General features: G+C 34.2%; 1 protein-coding gene across 1 annotated transcript in view; it reads left to right on the top strand.

Annotated features, from left to right (window-relative positions):
* Nucleotides 1–21507, top strand: part of LOC100372931 (protein RCC2-like) — a 35093-nt gene that overhangs the window by 3918 nt on the left and 9668 nt on the right. The window contains exons 2-7 of the mRNA XM_002737478.4: nt 4677–4770; nt 15070–15216; nt 15329–15460; nt 15999–16087; nt 20237–20351; nt 21198–21361. Of these exons, the coding sequence (XP_002737524.1) occupies nt 4677–4770; nt 15070–15216; nt 15329–15460; nt 15999–16087; nt 20237–20351; nt 21198–21361 (741 nt within the window). The remainder of the gene's footprint in view (nt 1–4676; nt 4771–15069; nt 15217–15328; nt 15461–15998; nt 16088–20236; nt 20352–21197; nt 21362–21507) is intronic.

Raw genomic sequence — 21507 nt, 5'->3', positions numbered from 1 at the left:
ACTGGCTATAGCGACCACCTGTCCAACGCGACCAGCGACCACCCTATTGTAGACCTATTCACACTTTAACCTTTGTATAACGACCACCAACATGTCCATCAGACGGTCTCAGCAAAAAGACAATAGCTACTTGCGAATCGCTAACAGGAAAGTGGCCATATGTTACGTTCAGATTACCGAGTACACAATCTGTAGACAGGGGTGACAATCGCAACTTGGATTGTGAAGTTGCGAAAAAGTAAAAAAAAAAAAAAAAACAGTTGAATATCATCTGAATGTAACGTCTGGAGACTGGAAAGATTTTAACAACAAATTAAAACAGTTTCATTCAAAGTTGGAAATGAAAAACTAGCTTGTTTCCGATCGGTACTACCCCGGTATACTATCGATCCCCAGCCGGCCAGCGGCACTTCTGTGGACTGTCTCGCACATGAAGAGCACATTCCTCCCGTCCCGAAAACAAGAAAAATGAACCAGTTTAATTAAATGAGAGACGTTTTATTTACCCTGTCGACATGAAATACCCGAACAAAATAATAAAACATTCGCTATTTCGTTCTCATCGCGGGATTGCAAAATCCGACCTATTTTGGCCGCCATGTTGTTTGTTGTTGATCGTTATAAATTATGCTAATGAAGCTAGCGCATGGGCAAAACTGAGGGGTCATCTCGGGGTTATTCTCAACGAAAAATGATTTATATTTTGATCCTCTTTTTTCATAAACGGTAATATCAATAATTCGAGAAAAAATCATTTCGTTTGGGCAGTTTTGATGCGTCGATGCTTGCAAACAAATAACTGTAAAATTGCGTGTACGATCATCGTGTTTCATTTCCGGTTCGTTTGACTTTCTGATTCAACGCCGAGAGTTGGAGCAATCGTTACGAGTTTGGTAAATTTTGTTTATTACCAATGCTTCTTCATTTTTAATGCTTGTTTGTTTGTTTTTTCAAACACGGCAACTTTGCCGGTGCATTTTGTCACAGTGTACAATCGACAATACTAACGATGGGACTGATTACCGCCTGTGATGGGCTGGGGAATAAGACTGCGAGGCGAGAATGTGAAAGTCCGACCTGAAACACCAATGCGGCCGATCGTTGACAATCGTTCTTATGCATTAAATACACCAATGAATCCATGGGCAGAATCACTTGGTTTCAGTGAATTTACATGATATAATTTGTAGTAAAAAAGTAAAGCTGTGTAATTATCCAGATGAAAATGAGTGACTTATTAAAAAGACCAATTCATTGTAGGTTTGTTTTGCTGATGATCTCCCTTAAAATTCCCACCCTAATTAATATTCATGATTACATGAATAAATTAGGCCACCTCCATATAAAGACCACCTGTCTATAAAGGACAGTTTGGCTCAGTCCACTGACTGTCCTTTATAGACAGGTTTGACTGTATGATGAAATATTAAAAGATCTCCTGTATTTCCTGTATAAGAAGCGCATGTGCTTTTGTAAATACTAGTAATAAATGTCTGGATTAAGCAATAAATATGTTTAAATGTGGGTGTAGTACAATAGTTTCATCATAGGAAAGCCATTTTTTTTAAAAAGTTTTTTTATTATTATAGTTAAAGTTGGTTGTTGGTTGCAAGTCTGTATATTTCAAGGTGGTTGATTAAGTTTAGCATTTTTTGGGGTTTGGAAACTTAAAACCTGGGAAATATTCAAAATGGCAGCGTATATCAAACACGGCACTATTCATCTACATTAAATGCCTGTTTGGTTTATCTGTGGTTCTATTTGAGACGAGGTTCTATTTGAGCAAATACGATACAACTAACTTTGAATATGAATGCACATTTTTCATTTATCTAAGTGCATGTGCACTGCTGATATAAAATACAAAGGGTGCAATTAATAAGTGGATTACAGATAAAAATATGCTCTGTTTTATCGTGTCATACACCATATTGAAAATCTAAATGTTAGTGCATTGTTCGACAGTTATGTCTGGTTGCTTGGGCTGCATGGTGTACTGTTTGATTCAGTCATACTATCCAACAATTCACTATGATTTAGTATTGCGATATGGTCTACGTTGTGTTGATTCTGGAAGCCTGCACCTTTGTTGCATCACATGTGTTGACTTATAAAACCCAGTGTTCTCCCCAGGCTCAGAGGCAAGCATGGCGGACTAATTTGCATGCTAATTTGCATACTAATTTGCATACTTATAAAACCAGGAAACAACAAATAAATTATGTGCTACATCTTACCATAGTGCATGGTGATGCTAGTCTTCAGTTTTTACTGTGAGTCATGGTAATCGCACTATTTTTGTCATGTTTGTGACAGTCTCATGGCATCGCATTGTAGCAGGGTGTGTGAAGGGCTTTAGACAGGTGGTTTATATTACACTGGTTTCTTGCGTTATTCCTTGGGACTGCCTAAAAGTGGTCACTATAGGCAGGTGGTCTTTATACACAGGCTGGTCATACATTATACCTTGGGACTTCCTAAAAAGTAGTCACTATAGGCAGGTAGTCTTTATATAGAAGTAGTCACCAATTTGATATTGGTCATAACACAAATTGAAAATCAAGTTCAAATTATTTGGGACAATAAATTGAATGTTGGTGGTCATGTGATACAAGTCCCATGTGTAATGTACAATGTATGACTGTGTTTTATTTTCACTCAAATGGAATGTTGTAAAAACTGCCTTCATTTCATTTCTGAAAGGGTGATGCTGAACTATTGATAGCAACATGTTTTTTTTTTCTTAATGTATGTTGTTGAAAGCCCTTGCCCCTGGTCATGTTGCTAGCTTATGCTAATTATGTATTCTTGCAATTATACTATTATATGCTTGATGAGTGTTAGAAATATTGCTGTGGTCGTTGTACATACTGAACATTTTTTGAGCCACTTTTTTGCAACTTATCATTGCGGCAACTCTTTAACCAGACTTTCTAGTCTAAATTGTTCTGCACTTTTTTTTTATATTCTTCAATATTTCTGGAAATGAACCCTCATTTTAGAGCCAACAGACAAAATTTGAGTAAATTTTCAGTTTTTACTCAAAAATTTTGGCTATTTATGTACCAATCTTCTGAAGGAAAGTGTAGACTATAAACAAAATTATTTTGTGAATTTGTAATGAAAAGAGGGAACTGATGGTGAAATGGGTTCCTGAGCATTCCCAGCATGATCTATGCAAATAATTACATGGAATCTTTCAAGAACCATTTTGGTTTTTGTAAACTTAAGCAATCTTATTCAACAAAATATTTAAATTGAGTTTAGAATAGTCTCCTAAATGTGGCCTTGAGTGATTACATTAATAAAAATTAAAGCGCGGTGGCCGTCGCGCAGCGCGTGTTCGAATTTCATGTAAATAAACAATGTATTTCACACGCGTTGTATACGTCGCTATGAGTCACATATCGAACAGGAAGTGGCGTGATGACTGGCGCCCTTTAAGTTTGATTTTGTGATTAATTTAAACACTCGATTTTCGTACTGACTAGTTTCAGTGTTTCAGGGGGTAGCAAATTATAGTATTTGTTATGCTTGTCGGAGGTACCCATTGGCCAATTCGATCCTGTGTGGAGAATCAATATAACTTCAAATAAGCGGGAAAGCAGATGTTTGCCGGTTGTTGTTTCCATGGCAATGGCTCATGCAATAATGCTCTGTAGGGTTTTATAAAAATCAGAAATTCTTGATACCAAAATAACAAAATGTGGGTGCATGTGATTAATTTGAGTGTCATTTTTTATTTTCAATGAAACGCGTTTTTTCGATATCAAGTCATGATGGAGATAATGGCTATAACATATAATGGATCTATATTTTCTCCGTTACATATGCCACACTTATGTTACTTAAATGTCATAAAGAATTACTGTAGAATACTTTATTTTTGCTTGGAATTTATTTTTGCTGAAGGAATGATTCCTATATTTTACATTAAACTCATCAAAAATCAGTGAAAATAAATTCCATACACAATGCCCTCAAAAGCCTTTTCAGTGAAAATGAATTCTAGCGAAAATAAAGTATTCCACAGTATTTGAAGTTGATAATTGATGGCTGGTGTGTACGTGATTACAAAACGAACTGAAAACATCGTTGATGAATGGAGGTTACGAACTTGTTTTACATTTGTGGTCTGCTTAATTATTTGTATCCCCTCAATAGAAGTTGTTTCAGTTGACAAAAAAAAATATGCTTTTGTAATAACTGATTTTCTAAATAATTCAGGCTTTTTTTTTGGAAAATTGCAATTAGCAAAAATTTATAGTTTCTATAACCTTAATGTAATGTACCAAAAGTGACTGATTTTTCATTGAATGGCATATTTGCTCTATTAGAAGCACATCTTCAATAAAAGCATATATACAGTAAATTAAATTCCGGGAGCAAAAAATGTTAATTCCGAAAATGAAACAATTATTTTGGCTTTGAAAATACACAATTTTCACAGCTTGTCACAATTTGCAAACACCAGATTCAAATTTATCAATATCTTTCAACAGCGCCATCAATGTTCGGTTTGTGTTAAATAGGCTTGTGTGCTACTACATTTTGAAGTTTCACAAATGTTGAATCTAAGGAAGAAATTATTTTATGGGTCAGGACTTATTGCAAGTAATGTGTGCTTCAGTCCAGAATGACTTTTATAAAATGTTAAACGTGTTTCATCTTTTCAGAGACTGGAAGGATCCAAAACGAGTGGTGACCTACTTTTTTGTGGCGGAACCAACTGGGATCTGATTGGAAGAGCTTCGCTACCAAAAGCTGCCGGTATGTGAAAAATTTACAATTTTAATAAACATTATTTTCAAGATTACTCTATTGTCGATTCCCCGAAAAAAACTCCTGGGATGCCCTCTCTCTAAAAATAAGAGCTCTTCTTTTACCCAGGTTGTGGCTTAAGAACTACTGTATACCATATTTGCCCTCTATATGAGAGTGTAAAAAAAATATAATTTTTGTAATCTTAAACATATTTTATGACCATTAAAACATTTGTCACTGTAGAGGGCATGGTGATGGGGGTGTGTGGCCTGCATCCAATATGGAGTTAACACCCTATACAGCGTTGATACATCACCAAATTCTGCCACATTGACTCGGGCACACTTACTTTTGGTTGCCTGGTAACCCAACTGATTAGACTGATTGATCATAAAAGTATGTATGTATGTATGGAAATAATTAATGGCAAATAATTAATAGGAAATAATTAATTAATATTTATAGGCAAATGAGAGAGGCTACTCTGCAATATGCGAAGAAGCCAGAATTTCGTGGTAAAATTTGTCTATCTGTCTGTCTGTCCATCTGTTCCACTGATATCTCAAGAACCGTATGTTGGTTTTTAATGAAACTTGGTAAATAGATTCTCTGCGCTAAAGTGCAGATTTGATCAGGTTTTGGTTGAAATTCATGCATATTAATTATCTAATTTGCATGATAATTAGCAAATTTTTAGCTGTTAAATGATTGTTCCACTGATATCTAAAGAGCCATTCATTGGATTTTGATGAAACTTGGTACACAAATAGGCTATGGACTAATGTACAGATTTAATTAGTTTTGGGTAAAATGCCATGCATATTAAGTACCTAATTTGCATAATGAATACTAGTAGTCAGTTTTCGGCAATGTCACAATGTGACAGTCTAATTAGTTTTGGGTTTATATACATCTACAATAATTACCTAATTTGCACAAGACTTTACCGTTCAGCTTTCCACTAATTTAGTTAGGATTAATCATCACATTATAATGAAACTTTGTATATATGCACTATGAAACAATATACAGACCTAAATCTATGCGTAATAATTGCTTAATTTGTATAATAATTCATTTGTTTCATTGGGTAATCTACAGACGTGATTAGTTTAATGCTGAAAAACCTGCATATTCATTATCTATTATTAGCCCATTTCTGATATCTAAAAAAATCCGATTTAATATGAAGTCATCACAGAGGTGCTCTGGAATTAGACTAAAAACCGTTGATGTAAAATCAAATGTATTTTCTGTATGTATTATAAGTTTTGATAATGTTGACAAGTTGTGCATATCAAATAACAGACAAATATTAGTTGCCAAGCTTCTCGTTTTAAAGGCTAATCTTAAATTTTGAATTAATTTTAGTGTGTCCACACGGGAGTTCTTTCTAAGCTTTCTTTGATTTTCACTTGGATTTTACTTGTGCTGAAATGGTGAATATGTGGAAATAAATTCCAGTGAAATTCTTTTTTCCTGTATATTTTATATTCAACTCATCAAAAATCAGTGAAAATAAACTTCATACAAAACAACCAACATTTTCAACAAAAAGTACCTTAAAGTGCCTGTGAAATGGCTGCTATTTTCACGCCTAAAATTATCCATTGATACATAAATATTATTAATTTTTATGTTTCTAAGCATGAATTATTTTTTTTAAGTAAAAAAAATGCTTTTTAAACTCAGTCTACGGCAACTTTATTTTTGTGTATTTTAAAACGAGGCTCCTCATTAGCTTCTCATTTGCATACAGAAATTCCCCTTGTGACGTCAGAAGGGGAAGTCGCATGGCAGCTTGCATTGCCAATAAGTGTAAATAAGGCAAATTTCTTGTGCAGTTTTCTCGTTTTTGATTAAATTGTCACTTGTGTACTTGTTCGTCGAGGAAGAATGGACCATAATGAACACATAGTATTAATTTTTGTTGCATGGGGTTGAGTTTAAGATGCGAAATATGTCTGTTCTGGTGTAGCTGGTCACTGTCGCTAGACAAAATAGAATTTGACGTTGGAATTATCTAGTTATTTTGCAGGTCACTCGGCACGTCACTACACTGTTTTATTTCATCGATCGTCTGAGTAAAACTTTCAAAATTAAAATAAAAGAGAACATATTTTGACATTCTAAACATAAGACTATAGTGAAAAACGACAAATCACAGTTACTAAATAAATGACAGCTGTGTGGAAATATACGCGTTGGGTCACGACGAGGGCAAGTGCGTTAAAAGCGGCGTTTAATTGGATAACAAAAAATAATCAAAATCACCACACATACAGATAAATTCAGAGTGGATTCGTGTTAGCGTCATCCATGGCGTGATTGTCATAATTATAACATCATATTAAAACTTGGTGGTAACACATTGACCATGGAGCTAAAATAAGATTATTTTAGCTCCATGCATTGACCAAGCCCGGATTCTTATTTCATAAATTATTACGCATATCAAGCTGCAAGCATGGAAGTAAATAATGAACAGAGATGTGAATTCGACATTCAACACCAATCACCAAACAATTTGTGCTTTAGCCTTCGAAAATGGAAACAATTAGCAGTGTGTGAGGCTGTGTAATTTCCTGTTTGTCCGACGCTTCGTTTTCGTGTCACTGTCAAAATTATTCTTACCTTTTACTTAACAGGGACTAAATGGTCTCTATAGAAGGATAAACAAAAGTCAACTCATTTGAAACACTTGCCGGACGTCTCTCTCTCTTCTGAAATCTGCCACGGTGATCATGGGCTGGTCTGTAATCTATTTCTTTCAAAAGTGTTGTGCCAGGTTTACGTTGTCGGCTTTTCTCTTTAAACCTAGTTATTTTTTCACAAAAAAAAAAAGAATCTGAGGTTAAGTGGCTTTCGTCCACTGATGTCGCACCTTCGGATCGATTAGAAACGTGTGAATACTTACACTATGACTATACGTTTCACTGCAACTGCCCACAACACAACATCTAAAAACTCTCTCTCAAAAAAAAATAAAATAGACAAAAAAAAAAAAAACGCCGACTGAAAAATGTATATCGTTCACAAGTATACTGAATGACCAGTGTTATTACGGCTCAGGGGTATGACTTCCTTTCACATTTTGTCATTTGGTGGCGCACTTTCGGCGAGAGTCGGAAATCCGGAAACAGTCGACCGTTTCAGGATAGGTGGGCGTGGCTACAACACTAGAAATATCCCAAATTTACTTGGATACGAGTAATCAATTTCAGCAAAAAAATCAATAACTGCCCATTTCAGTGGGACACAGGTCTAAAATGGGAAACGTGAGGGTGGGCATTGCACCGGCACTTTAAACTGCTTTAGTTTTCGCTGTTGTGAATTTTTATAAATTTATGGCATTTGGGCAATGCAAATTTTGCGAATTTTGCGAAATTTTGCAACAAAATTTCACAATTTTCACTGACTCACGAAATTAAAACAGTTTATCACATTCATCAAAAAAACTGTTACACTTTCATTGACATAAAACCATTTTTAATTTCATTTCATTTTGTTGTGACATAATAATTTTCCTGCTCATACACCTTTCCTATTTAATTTTCATATTTTGCTACTTGGCATTAAGTTACATTACTTTTGTATATATTAAATTTTTTTGGGGAAAAATCCTTGTCGTTCAACCTATACAAGTATAATTTATTCATTTTATTTGGTATGAAATATTGTGCATGCAACGTATTTATTAACTACGTGTCGTCATTTCTGCACTCTGTTTGTATTAATGCATGAGAGATTCCATTATTATAAATACCTCTCGTAATGTAGGTCGGTTCCATCATCAATGTCACTCTGTACTTTATGATTTGAGGTTAAAGTTAAAAAAAACTCAGTAGAAATCATAACTGTTATGACTAAATTTAAAAAAGTTGAATAAGATATTTATGATTTGTAAATATACATCACAATGTGTTGAAGGAGATGACGATGCAATGAGAAAGGGAAAATAAAATAAGAATGAAGGGACCTGGCAAGCTTAGCATGTGATAGTGACAGGTGTAATCACTTGTGTTCTTCCATTTCATTGGATGCTATTTATAAATATGTCATCAAACAAGAGTGGATGTTGAAAACCATTGGAAATCCAGAAAACCAAATGCAGAGACTAAGCACACTAGGGTCTGTCACCGGCGGTAACAGGGAAAACCAGTTTATACATTATAAATAAATGTAGTTTATTATCAGCAACCACCCAACCGGGAACCAAGGGAACAGGGGTGCAGCGCCCTCATGCCATGGTCATGCACCCTCTTACCCTGGGGAGTAGATCCTCTGGCAACCATAAAAATCTGATTGACCAGGGATCACATGTGGCCACAGTCTTCAACTGTGACCTGTCTGATAGTAATTTTAAAGAAGCCATAGAATGCTCCATTTTAACTTAGAATTATCAAAAACTCCACACCACCCTGGTAGGGAGAACCCTATATCCCCCACTTGGTGGCACCGCTGAATTGCAGTGCTCCCTCTTGCAGTTTTTTTCTAGAAAACCCCCTGAGTAGTACACAGAATTCATACCTTGCATTTATTATACACAGGATCATTAAAATATAATATATTTTGAACGTAGAAACATCTGTCATTTATTGTAAGAACATGCGTTGTTAACCTAGCTAATAACGTATGCCTTTATTGACGAAAAGTATGGCATTCAGAGGAAGGAGTCCCCACTCTCGTTCTGGATTATCATTAGAGCCAACTTTCCATGACAATGAATACAACAGCAGTGATCATTGTTATACAAATTAATTGCAATGTTGCCTATTGTTTGCCGTTTCCTGGGGACAACAGTGACAATTGAACTTTATGAAACAATAGAGGCTACATGCCCGCAAAGACGACGATCACATATTTCCATTGTGACTACTGCATACAAATTGCATAATACTGTAAAATGACTAATTTTCAGTGAGTTTAAATTTAGCTGATTCCACATGTCAGGCATATTCACGGTTTTATCATTTAGGTAATATGCTAAATTTTACATATTCACTGGGTTTTCTAGTTAGTGAAATAAGCAAAATTAAACCCAGTGAATAATGAATACTTTAACAGTAGTAGATTTATGATTAGAGAAAAATCATGTGGACATTCTAATTTCTCATTCATTCATGCATGCATGTATGTAGTCAATATTTCCGTCATGTCGGTAATGCATAAATTATAAGAGTCATATTTAAATGATCCAGCATACAAGTGCAATTGTATTGGTATACATGCTAAGAAAATATTGTACACATTTGTGTAGGTAGAAGTGGAGATAAGGTGAAATGTGAGTTTGTTGTATATTGCATGTTTAGCTCTCTAATCTCTTCAGAGTTCTGAGTGGCAGGGATTTATCCAAAGATCTGTGTCTCGGGTTGTAAGTTAATCTCTATTTTATGCGATGTGTGCACTTCGCAATTGTCATTTGTCTTCCAAGTTCCATTAAAATCTTCACCTGCTTGGCATTTAAAATAAAAAAAAAATTATCACAATGACAAATTTCCATATCTTTATAAAACTATTGTATACAGACAAACTGAATCCTGTCAAATCTTGTAAACTCCACGCATCATCACTGTACCCGATGTGAAAAGAAATTCTACAAACACCATTAAGTTGTTTAAATTGAACCCTGTGTAAATGTGTGAAATAGCCAACCTTTTTCATGTGTTGAGACGAAAATTGAAAAGCTAATTGTCATATCTGTAATGATTCTTGCGGCAAATGTATCGCTAATCTCATGATGCATTCTGACAGGGACCGATTAAATAAATTTTTCACTGAAATCAAATCCCCCTCATTCATAAAGTTGTATGGCGATGTAAAGAAATTACCATATCAATATCTTTTATTGCATAGCTTTTCAGGTGCTCAGCGTAGTAAAACCGACATGATTAATTAAATGTTTGGTTAGAATAATGATTTTCAGTGGATTAAATCGTTGACTATTACCGAAATCGGCTGACTCATACCGCTGGTTATATTGATATATACCTAAAGTATGTACTAGCAAGGGAGATTAATCTGCATCAACAAAGGGAGATTGTTGTATCGATATAACATATAAACGTAGCAATATTCTATAATGCTCCATCAAAGATGAATACTGCCGTAGATAAGGTCATGTGACTTTCATAGCAATGCATGGAAATGGACACGTTTTCGATCTTGTGACAGTGAAATATGCAGGTTTACTGGATCTCTCGTCAGCTGTTGCCGTTGACCTCCTTCGTCCTAGGTTCATTCAGGGGTTTTTCTACAAAAAATAAACAAGACGGAGCACACACTGGCGATCAAGCTGGAAACGCCATATCGCCATATATACAGTGTGTATCTATGGCCATTGAAATGTTTTTGGTGTTTTTAGTGTATTTGGTGTCCAGACACATTGTCAGCTGGCGTGGCTCAAGAAATATATTTATGACTTGAAAGCTCAATTCAGTAAGAGGGCGCCAGCCAAGGGTATCAGATCGCTGCGCCCCTGTTCCCCAGTTTAGAAAAGCCCTGGTTCATTATGTAGTCGATATAGATCATCATACACACCTGCCCTATATAATAGAGCATTTTATGTAATCTCCTCAAATGCTTATAAATTAATGAGGGATAGCATCATTTCTGAAGCAAGGTGAAATGGACATACTGTTAGTAGTTCATTTAAACATATGGGCTTTATACCAATGTTGAAATCAACTTTTTAGTTTTAGTTTTTTAGCTCCACTTTCATTGCAAATGACAGCTATTCATATATTTGATGGTTATCTGTCAACAATTGCACTTTTGACTAATTCTAGAAAAAAAGTCAGATTGCTTTGATACATGACATAACCTAGTTCAGATTTGTTCCTTTTGTGATGATATTATTAGTCCCCATTCGGTCTCCGTCAGTGCGTCCGTCCGGAGTCATATCTCAGAATGTTCTGTTCATTCTTTGCATGTGCCTAGTACCTTATGTGGGACATATGCACATGCAGTGGTTTAGCGATTCGATTCAAAATGGCCGACTGGCAGCCATCTTGTTTTTTGAAAATGTTGTATTTTCGACATGCTTTGTCAGTTTTCATTCAAACTTGGTACATAGATTATACATGTTAGGATACATGTCCATGACGATTTATTTCGCAATTGGATCAAAGATGGTCGACTGGCAGACATCTTGTTTTTTTTATGCCGTATCTTGGACATGCTTTGTCAGTTTTCATTCAAATTTAGCACATACATGTACTTTATACATGTTAGGATGCATGTCCATGACAATTTGTTTCAAAATCTGGTCAAGGATGGCCGATTAACAGCCATCTGACTTTTTGGTCTTACTACTATATTTCCACAATTTATGTACCATTTTCATTCGTATTTGGCACATACATCATACATATCAGTGTGTTTCATAATCAGATCAAAGATGGCCGAATAATGGCTGTTTTTATTTTTGGCCATATTACTACTACATGTTTTGATGTAAATAAACAATCTGTTGTATACGCCACTTGGAACTCAAGTTTCAAGGACACGCTCGCGACAACCCCTAACTTTAATATGACTAGCACAAAGAGAACTTTCAAAAATTTAACTGGGACTGTGTCATTTTCAATGACTTGTTAATTCTTTGTTTTCAGTAATTATTTTTGCAATTTTTTAGAAATTTTGATGGTTGCTGTTTATGTTTAGTTTCAGGTGTGCATGATCGTATAGAAATTGGACTATCGTTGAAATTGCCTAAAAATATTCCGTTTTTTGTTGATTTCATCATTTTTATTTTATCAAAATAAAAATTCTATAACGAAAATTTATTTATGATGGAAATAATCACATTGAGTCAAAGCTCTGTGCATTCTAAAATCAGAAAGGGACTTTCTGAGGGAGATACCTCTTTTATGTTTTCCTAATTGTCTGATCGAGAAAGAATGTAATTACTAGACGTATACATCACAGGTTTTCATTTGATTGGTTAGGGGCCATCGATTATTTAATGTGATGTACTGGAAACGCAAATTGTCCATAACTGGTGCAAAAAAAAAAAAATGTTTGTGCATCTATTATATTTTTAACATATATAATTGTTGTGATTTTGATGTGAATTTCAAAATGAATATTCTTTTTCCCTCTTCCAGATCAGATTGACTTGTGTTTCTTGTGTTAGTTATATTGATCGACGTCCCCTTAGTAATTGTGTGTATAACATAGAAAACGTACGCTATAATTATCAGACATTTAATCCAAACGTCGTTTATGTTGTACACACTCATCGTCTTTGGCCTTTGACATGCCTCATCTTTTACAAATCTTTAAGATACTTCAACGTCTAATTGTGTACGTTACCATGGCAATATTTAAGTCCATCAATGAAAATGCCAGTGCATGTATTAGGTATTGAGTGATGATTTATGTTTTTTCTCATCTCACAGTATCAGTAATATCAGTAATATCCATTTAAATAGACAGGTTTATTTTAATACTATAAAGAATAAATAGTGATGTTCAACCCTAAACCCTTTTTTTTGCGTGTAATTCACCAGAACTATCTAAACTTTTTCTTCAATTTTCCCGAAGTATTGAACAATTTTTTTGTCAATCTCGCCAGTGATTATATTGCATGGTGCAGTGTGGTTGTTATAGTTTTCTTTTTTGTCGCACAAAAATGTTGACAGTTTTGTGTTAAAGTATATTGCTGTACTCAATTTTATGAATTCATTCATTTTAATTGTATAGTACAATAAATTATTCGTTTTAACTGAAAAAAACAAAATTTGTGACTAAGGGTTTCTGAATGATAAGGAATTTTTTGTGAAAGATAAGTTTTGAATCGCTAATCTATATTTTTAAAAGATGTACATGTTTAATTTAGTACAATTTATAAATTATTACGACTCGTGTAAATGCAGACGTGCATTGAATTTCGTAAGAGTCGTGAATGTTTTTTGATATAAAAGATTCAGACTGTTTTATAAATTCCAAATGACTGTTAAAAACAACTTGACCTAAATGTGAATGAATGGCAGGATATCAGCAATGGTAGAGTGAAACCTGCAAAGAATTGTGGGTAATAAAGGCTTCTTTTGCCAATTAAAGCACCATCTTTTGATTTGAATGAGATGTGAAGGTTTTCTGGGTTGTTTTATAAATATTATTTATAAATATGAATTTATTTATAATTTTTTTTATAAAATTTCCTAAAAAACATTCATGAAATTCTCATATTCTTGCATGTTTTCTTAAAACTGTGATTTATTGTACACATTGACACAGATCAGTACTGAAAACAAAAAATATCAAAGTGTGAGCCACACAGTATTAAAGTGGACTTTGAAAACAAGTCAGGAAAACAAGGGCTTTACATCTGACAGCTGTCAATAGACTTTATTTGAATACATGAACACCAAACAGGCTCATTAGTGACCATGGTTGTTGCGATAGTGTTCCCTGCATCAAAACAAAACAGAAATAAACTGATCACAACTATTGGTACAAAAACTACAATAGAAGCTTATTATTCAAAGAAATATTACCAGATTTATCTGAAATATCGTCCTGGGCTATGTTTTGGATATTATATCATATTAACAGAGATAGCCAGAACCAATGTTTTGGAATCCCCCCCCCCCCCCCACTGTTTACATAGCATTCCCAGACAGGTCATTTAAAAATGAAAACAAATTTGTAAAACCAACTTGCATTTCCGGGTATCCCTACCGGAATCTCATCACATAGTACCAGTGATGATTTTTACTCGCATAATAAACAGGCATATAGAAAAAAAAAGTGCTTAAATTAAACTAATGTATATTAACTTTTCCTGGAAAAAACATCAATCTGACAGCTTGAATGTCTTCAGCACCATGTTGCTCAAAATTCATTGCTACCGTATATGGATGCCAGAGTTACTCAAATATATGAATTCATGTGTTGATTCAGCTGCTTGACCCTGTATCAGTACAATCCCACCAGATGGTTCATGAATAAAAAAAAATCAACAGTGTAATTTAAAATTTCTGATAGCGTCAAACTTGCAAATATATATATATTTTCGAAATACTAAGGTACCTAGTTTTTTTTAATGTCCATCTTTGGCTTCACTTGGATGTCACATCTTTATTTGGCGTACTTTGTACCAAGCTCCCTCTCGTATGGTAAAATTCTTGCTTACCAATAACCGGTTTCTCGTGGCCACTAAAACATTATGCAAATTAGTCATCATTTACAAAGGGCTGAAATAAATAGCGATCTAAGGGTACAACAGTAAAACCACTTCGTTCTTTTGGTTTGACATTTTGTGTAGGTGTAAAATCTTTTTTTTTTTTTTTTTTGCAGCTGGTGTGAAGCCGCAAGGTGGTAGAAATCTCTGGGGACCACATCACATTACGAGTATTGGCAAAATACGAATAAGATCGGTCATCTCTGGTCCTACAGCTTGCCATAGTATCATAATAACAGAAGATGGCAAAGCCATGAGTTGGGGTAAGTACAAATTATGTGAAAAGTTGTGTCCACTATGTTTAAGCAGAATAAATGTTATTTTGATAACCAATATTTTGATTATAAGTTACAAAATTGTTAATTTATTTTGTAGGTCGTAATGACAGGGAGCAACTCGGCCATGGCGATAACGTTCGGCGAGATAATCCAACCCTAATAGAAAGTCTTAAAGAACATAACATAGTATCAGCTGCCTGTGGTAGAAACCATACACTCTGTCTTACAGGTAAGTCAGCTTGTATTTTGAGGGGCACCTTTATTTAACCAATAGAATGATTTGAATCTGAGCAGCCTGTGTATAAAGACCACCTGCCTATAGTGACCACTTTCGGTAGTAAGAGCAACCTGTGTATAAAGACCACCTGTCTATGGTGACCAGTTTTAGGCAATTCCAATTTGATTTGCTCATGGTAAACTTGTTTGATTTTTTGCAACAGTACTGCCTTATTATGTTTCTAACAAATTTTATACCAAGTTGGCAAACCATTAAAAAGTAATCTAACCTCTTATAAAAACCACCTGTCTTATAAAACCATTTTAATGTAGTCTCTTTGGTAGTTGCTATACGCAAGTTTAACTGTATTATAATTATGTAAACGATAAAAGTGAATCTATGGTACAAATAAAGTGAATTTTAATCACCCAGTATACAATAAATGAACACATAGACAAGAAATTTCATTTATGGGAGATAGCTTCAAATAGAGTAAATACTCTTTTTCAAGTTATATGTGCGTTAGTTTGAATTTAATTTTCATTCATAGAATATGGCACAGTCTTTGCATTTGGAGATAACAGATATGGTCAGTTGGGAATAGGTCTGCAAAGTGCATCGGTCGGAAACCCTGTAAAGGTGAGTTTAATGCTTGAGGGCAGTATTTCACCACTAGAGGGCAGTGTCTTCACCACTAGAGGGCAGTATCTTTGGCTTTTGCACTTACATAATTACTTAATTGTGTATTTTTCTTAATATTGATGTAATAGTTTTTAAATTAGGTTACACCATTGAAGCCTCAGACAGAAACGAACATAAGTGGAACATCTTATAAAGACTGAGAAATTCCACTTTTGTAGTCACTCGTGGTTTCTTTACTCTATTTAGAAGTACTGTACAAAATCCAAGCCCTTGTGGTGCTTACAGTGGTCAGCAAGTTTTTCTGTAGATTGTACAAAGTGGTATTCAACTTTAATTGGGGGTTCCTAAATTGATAGCATTTGCACATTCATAGTTTGTTCGCTTGCACATATTGCGTGACCTGGGGTCAATAAATCGGAAGGTAGGACAGATTTTGAACGTTCCAAATGTGCAGAGTCGCAATGCACCGAACTTCAATGTTTCCAACTCGCAGCGTAAAAAAAAATTCTCCTGAAATAAAACTGCCATCGTTATTCAACTAACTCGTACCAGCCTTTCTACATTTTTGTCCTACCCTCGCCCGTTGCTAGGTTGGTTACGCATGTACAAATAGAACTACATTGCTTCTGATGGTAATTCGGGAATCAGGAATTGTATATAGAAAATCAACCAGAAAACATATTTGATTTGTTGTGCTCAGTTTGTTCTTTTATTCTGTGGGAAATCACTGGATTTTTCTGAGGTGGAAATATCCATCTTGTTCTTGACAGGAAATTAAGTGATTTTTTTTTTTTATAAATTTACATCATGTCAATATGATATCAAATCCAAATATCTTGGGTTTACACCAAGTTTGCTAGTTTTCATCCAGAACCTCTCAACATTGTCAGTAACTATGGTAACAGTATTCTATTTCCTGTCTCTAAGGATGCTTTGTATGCCTGGTAACCAGACCCCTATTGATATGCAGCAGAGTATGACTCAGTATATATGTATTACATGTATAATTTTATTCATCTTTACTAAAACAGGTCGTGTTACAAAGGCCATCCTATTGCATGCATTATTCATGCTTTTTGATTAATGGGCATTTAGATCACAATTACTATGTCCGCTATTTATCATCTTGACAATTTTTTTTTTACTCAAAGATTGAATACATTTTTGTGATTTGTTTATTTATAATTTTCTTTTTGTTTAATTTTAAAAGCAGATATATCATTCACTCAAGGATAAGATCAAATTCATATAGCATTTTTTTTTAATAAAAATTTACTTTTTGTACATTTCCTAATCTACATACAGATTGTGTACATTTTTCACATCCTATCTCATAAATTGAGTGTATACACGTACTGTTTTGGAATACCCCAAACACATTTTTACAAAACGCAATCTACTGTTTCCATTGTCATTAGAACACACAATATGTAATGAATCATATTAACAGATTGGTTATGTAAATTAGCATTTATCACATACGTTGTATTGCCCGGCCTTGTAATGCTATGAGAAGTGCGCCCTCATATCAGGCCAACAATTTCTTGTACCAAGCCTGGCCCAGTGTGACCAGCTTTTGTCAATCAAAACAAAATACGTCCTTTAAAATTACGTCGTGTGATTGAGGTCTCGCCATGGAAAATTAGACCTATAACGTATATAATAAAACCTTTATGGACTGGATACGGCTTTTGCTACCTTCGGCTTACATGTCTTCGCACTGGCCTTCCTGCTGCACGACCTGGGGCTGCAAAAGCTGTATCCAGGTCTTAAAGATTATTCCTTGACCTTACTGCCCTCCACTAATTGAGAAAATTCAAAATATGTTATCATTCCGCATAATTGTAAATATAGTATGTCTCAGTTATTACCTTGCTCGTACCATCAAAGATGGAAGAAAAAGGTATATTAAGGGAAAAATTTTGTCCGGCGCTGTCGTTGTTGTTGTCGGCGTCGTCGTTAATAATTGTTATTGTGTGCATAATAACTTTACTAATTCTATTCCAAACTTTATCAAACTTGGTCACCTTCTTCATCAGTATAAAGTCTTCCATGAGTTTGAACAACAGATGTCCTGTATGAAAATATCATGCAAAAATTGAGAAAATCTGATAAAATATTTTGACTGTTTCTACTTGACTGATCACTGGTGATACACATCAAAGGTAACTGATCTCAGTGGAAATATGCATTGTTGTATGTGTTCAATGAAGCAAATGATTTATCTTGTAATAATATCCTTGGTAATGTATCTCAGAATCCCATACTGGGTTTCAAAACCAACTCATGGAGAGATTGCACAATCTGATACACATTTGCAAACCTACCAATAAAATCTTTACAGAAAACAAGATGTCAGAAAATCAATATAAGCACTCCTATGAACTGGGTGCCTAACTTTGATCAAGATCTGAAGCTAATAGAAAATCTGTATAGTTCAAAGTTATCAAATCAAAAACAATACATAAAAAATACATTAAAAGCAAAACATTTCATCCATATTTTAAAAAGAAAATTATTCTAAAATATATGTATTCTGTATTTGACAAACAGTTCATTCGACAAATGAAAACTCACAGGAATATGTTTCAGCTATTAGAACAGAATGATAGAGTTTTTATAATACTAGTTTAAAAACGCACTTAAAAGATTGCAGTGTTTGAAGATGTAGATTCTCAGGAGGCAACAGTACTGTTGACTTTTCCCTCCACTGGACACCAATTAACTATTTAAGTTGATTTGCATACAAAGCAGAGCTTGCAACATGATAGCTATTCATAAAGGGTGTTTTTTTTTACTTTTCATATAATACAGTAGTCGCACAATGAGGCAGTTCATATTTGTCTCAGTGAATCATTAATTTTTGACAGACACCTGTACAAAATACTTGGACTAAAGCCAGCTAAAATTTTCTGTTATCTTGCATGTCTTATGAATCTATTCACATCTAAATGCAGCACTTTTTTTTTTGCAATGAGACATTTGTTTTTATACTAAAATATCTGAATTACTTTGAATAAAGCTGGAAATTATGTCCCTTAAAATAATTAAACAAATAAGGCACCAATGTTTTTGTAAGATATTTACATCTTTTAAGGACATTCGGTAGACAGATTCCCCACTGTTGTTTCAACCCCAAAACTTGTTTGTATTCAAAATTAATTATGACAATGCATATTTATATTGAAACAAACTATGATAAAGGGAATTATATTATATAACAAATGGCAAGGTCACCAGAGTTCAACTATGTTTAGATAACATTTCTGAAATGAAAGAAATAACAAAATAAATAGTTATATCAGGCCTATTTTGTTTACAATGTTGCCACTTTCACGAGTAGTTTATTGTATTAGGTTTTAGGAGTTGAACTTTTTGCATAGTAGTTTACAAATCAAATGACAGTTTTTGGTATAATTAAAATAGGCATTCTAATTTAGGCATTGGGGAAGAGTGAAGGGCCATAATTTAGTTCTGAAATATGCATCATAAAACTAAAATTTCCACATAACAAAAAATACTTTGACTTAGTTTTAATTTTGTTTTGTTAAGAGAACTTTCAAATAAAACGAATTTACAGTATGGACAATTGTGATATACTGTAAAATACTTTATTTTCGCTTGGAATTAATTTTCGCTATTTTCGCTGAAGGAATGATTCAGTGAAAATAAAATCCAGCGAATATACCTTTTTTCCTATACTTTACATTCAACTTCTCAAAAATCAGTGAAAATATATTCCATACAAAACACCAATAAAGTCTTTTCAGCGAAAATTAATTCCAGCTAAAATAAAGTATTTCACAGTACCGTAAAAGCATTATTGTTTATGGTGTTTTAATTTCACTACTGTAAAATGACTAATTTTCACTGGGTTTTAATTTCGCTGATTTACCATTTCAGGCATATTCAGTGGGTTTTAAATTCACGATTTATCATTTAGATGATGTGTTCTATGCTCAATTTTATATTTTCACTGGGTTTTAATTTAGCGCATTTTCCAGTCAGCGAAATGAGCAAAACTAAAACCCAGTGAATAATTAACCCTTTTACAGTACTATAATTCGCCTCAGTGAACTGTCTATTCTCTAAATCTGTTTTAATCCTCTTACATGTGGTTTATCATTTCGATTTTCTTCTATTTAGGTGGGTCATAAAGGTCAACCAATTGTTAAAGTTGCGTGTGGCGCTGATTTCAGTATGATTCTAGACTGCAAAGGAAGCCTGCATTCATTTGGACATCCAGAATACAGTCAGCTGGGTAAGACATCTCTTTATTTTCCTAACGCTAAATGACGAAGTTGAACAAAAATGAAAATTATGTGCATCTAGATCAGAACTAATGAAGAAATTATAAAGAAATCAGGACTAATAACGCGAAAGTCACTAACACTGTGTCAGCGAGTCCTAAAGGGTTTTTTGCCGCTACAGTTTTGCGATTTATCACAAATTTGCCTCTTGTGAAATTAAAACACCTTACGTTATTCATTGCATAGTCGTTGACCTGTTCACTCTGATTGTAAGTCTGGCAAGAAAATGTTGATGCATCTATCATTAAACTATTGAATCTTTAGGCTAAACTTTTATTATCCCTTGTTTCGCGAACCCGCTGAATGAACAGGAGCCGAAAATGAAATAAAAATAAAATTTTATTTCAGCGTCATTTCTCGCGCCCGCCAACTAGTAAGTGCAAAAAAATTGCTAAAAAAAACTTATTTTTATCTTCAAGTTGCATTTTCGTGGGAGTATCATGATCAAAGTACCGAAGTCTCGCGCAGATGAGAAACAAGGTTATACATTGAATGAAATTTTATTTCATTTCTTCTCTTCGATCAATGATCTCACTTACAATTCTTTGAGAATCACACAAATCTAATGAGAAAAAAAGAATTAATTTTATTTTTTTTCCTCTGCCCTCCTGAAAAAAATTGCCTCATAAAAACTCGAGAAACAAGGAATAAAAAAAAGTCTGGCCTTTCATATAATTAAGTTTTGGCTCAAAATGTGGTAAAGACTGGAATGTTTATTGGCCAAATTGCATGGAAGCAGTGCCATATTTAACAATATTGTCTTATTTTTTTGCATTTCTAACCAACTCTCTTTGCAGGTCATAATAATGATGGCCAGTACTTCGTCACCTCAAATAAACTCTCATTCGACTGCCAACTGGTTCCGCGAAAAATCCAGATGTTTGTAGAAAAAAATAAAGGCCATGTGATGCCCGTGCCAAATGTGCTTCTGACTGACGTGGCTTGTGGTACCAACCATGTGGTAAGGGAACATTTCATCTTGTTTTGTATTATCATTAACATTTGTAGAAAGGATATATTTACAAAGTTGAACATGAACATTTAATGGGACACATTTAATTTTCAATAATTGATCATAATTACTCAATAATTAACATAGTCTTGTGG

The sequence above is a fragment of the Saccoglossus kowalevskii genome, chromosome 15 (genome assembly GCF_978046115.1).
Source record: "Saccoglossus kowalevskii chromosome 15, keSacKowa6.1, whole genome shotgun sequence".
Classification (NCBI taxonomy): Eukaryota; Metazoa; Hemichordata; class Enteropneusta; family Harrimaniidae; genus Saccoglossus; species Saccoglossus kowalevskii.
The sequence above is the reverse complement of the archived record's forward strand: the minus strand, read 5'-3'. Positions and strand labels throughout refer to the sequence as shown.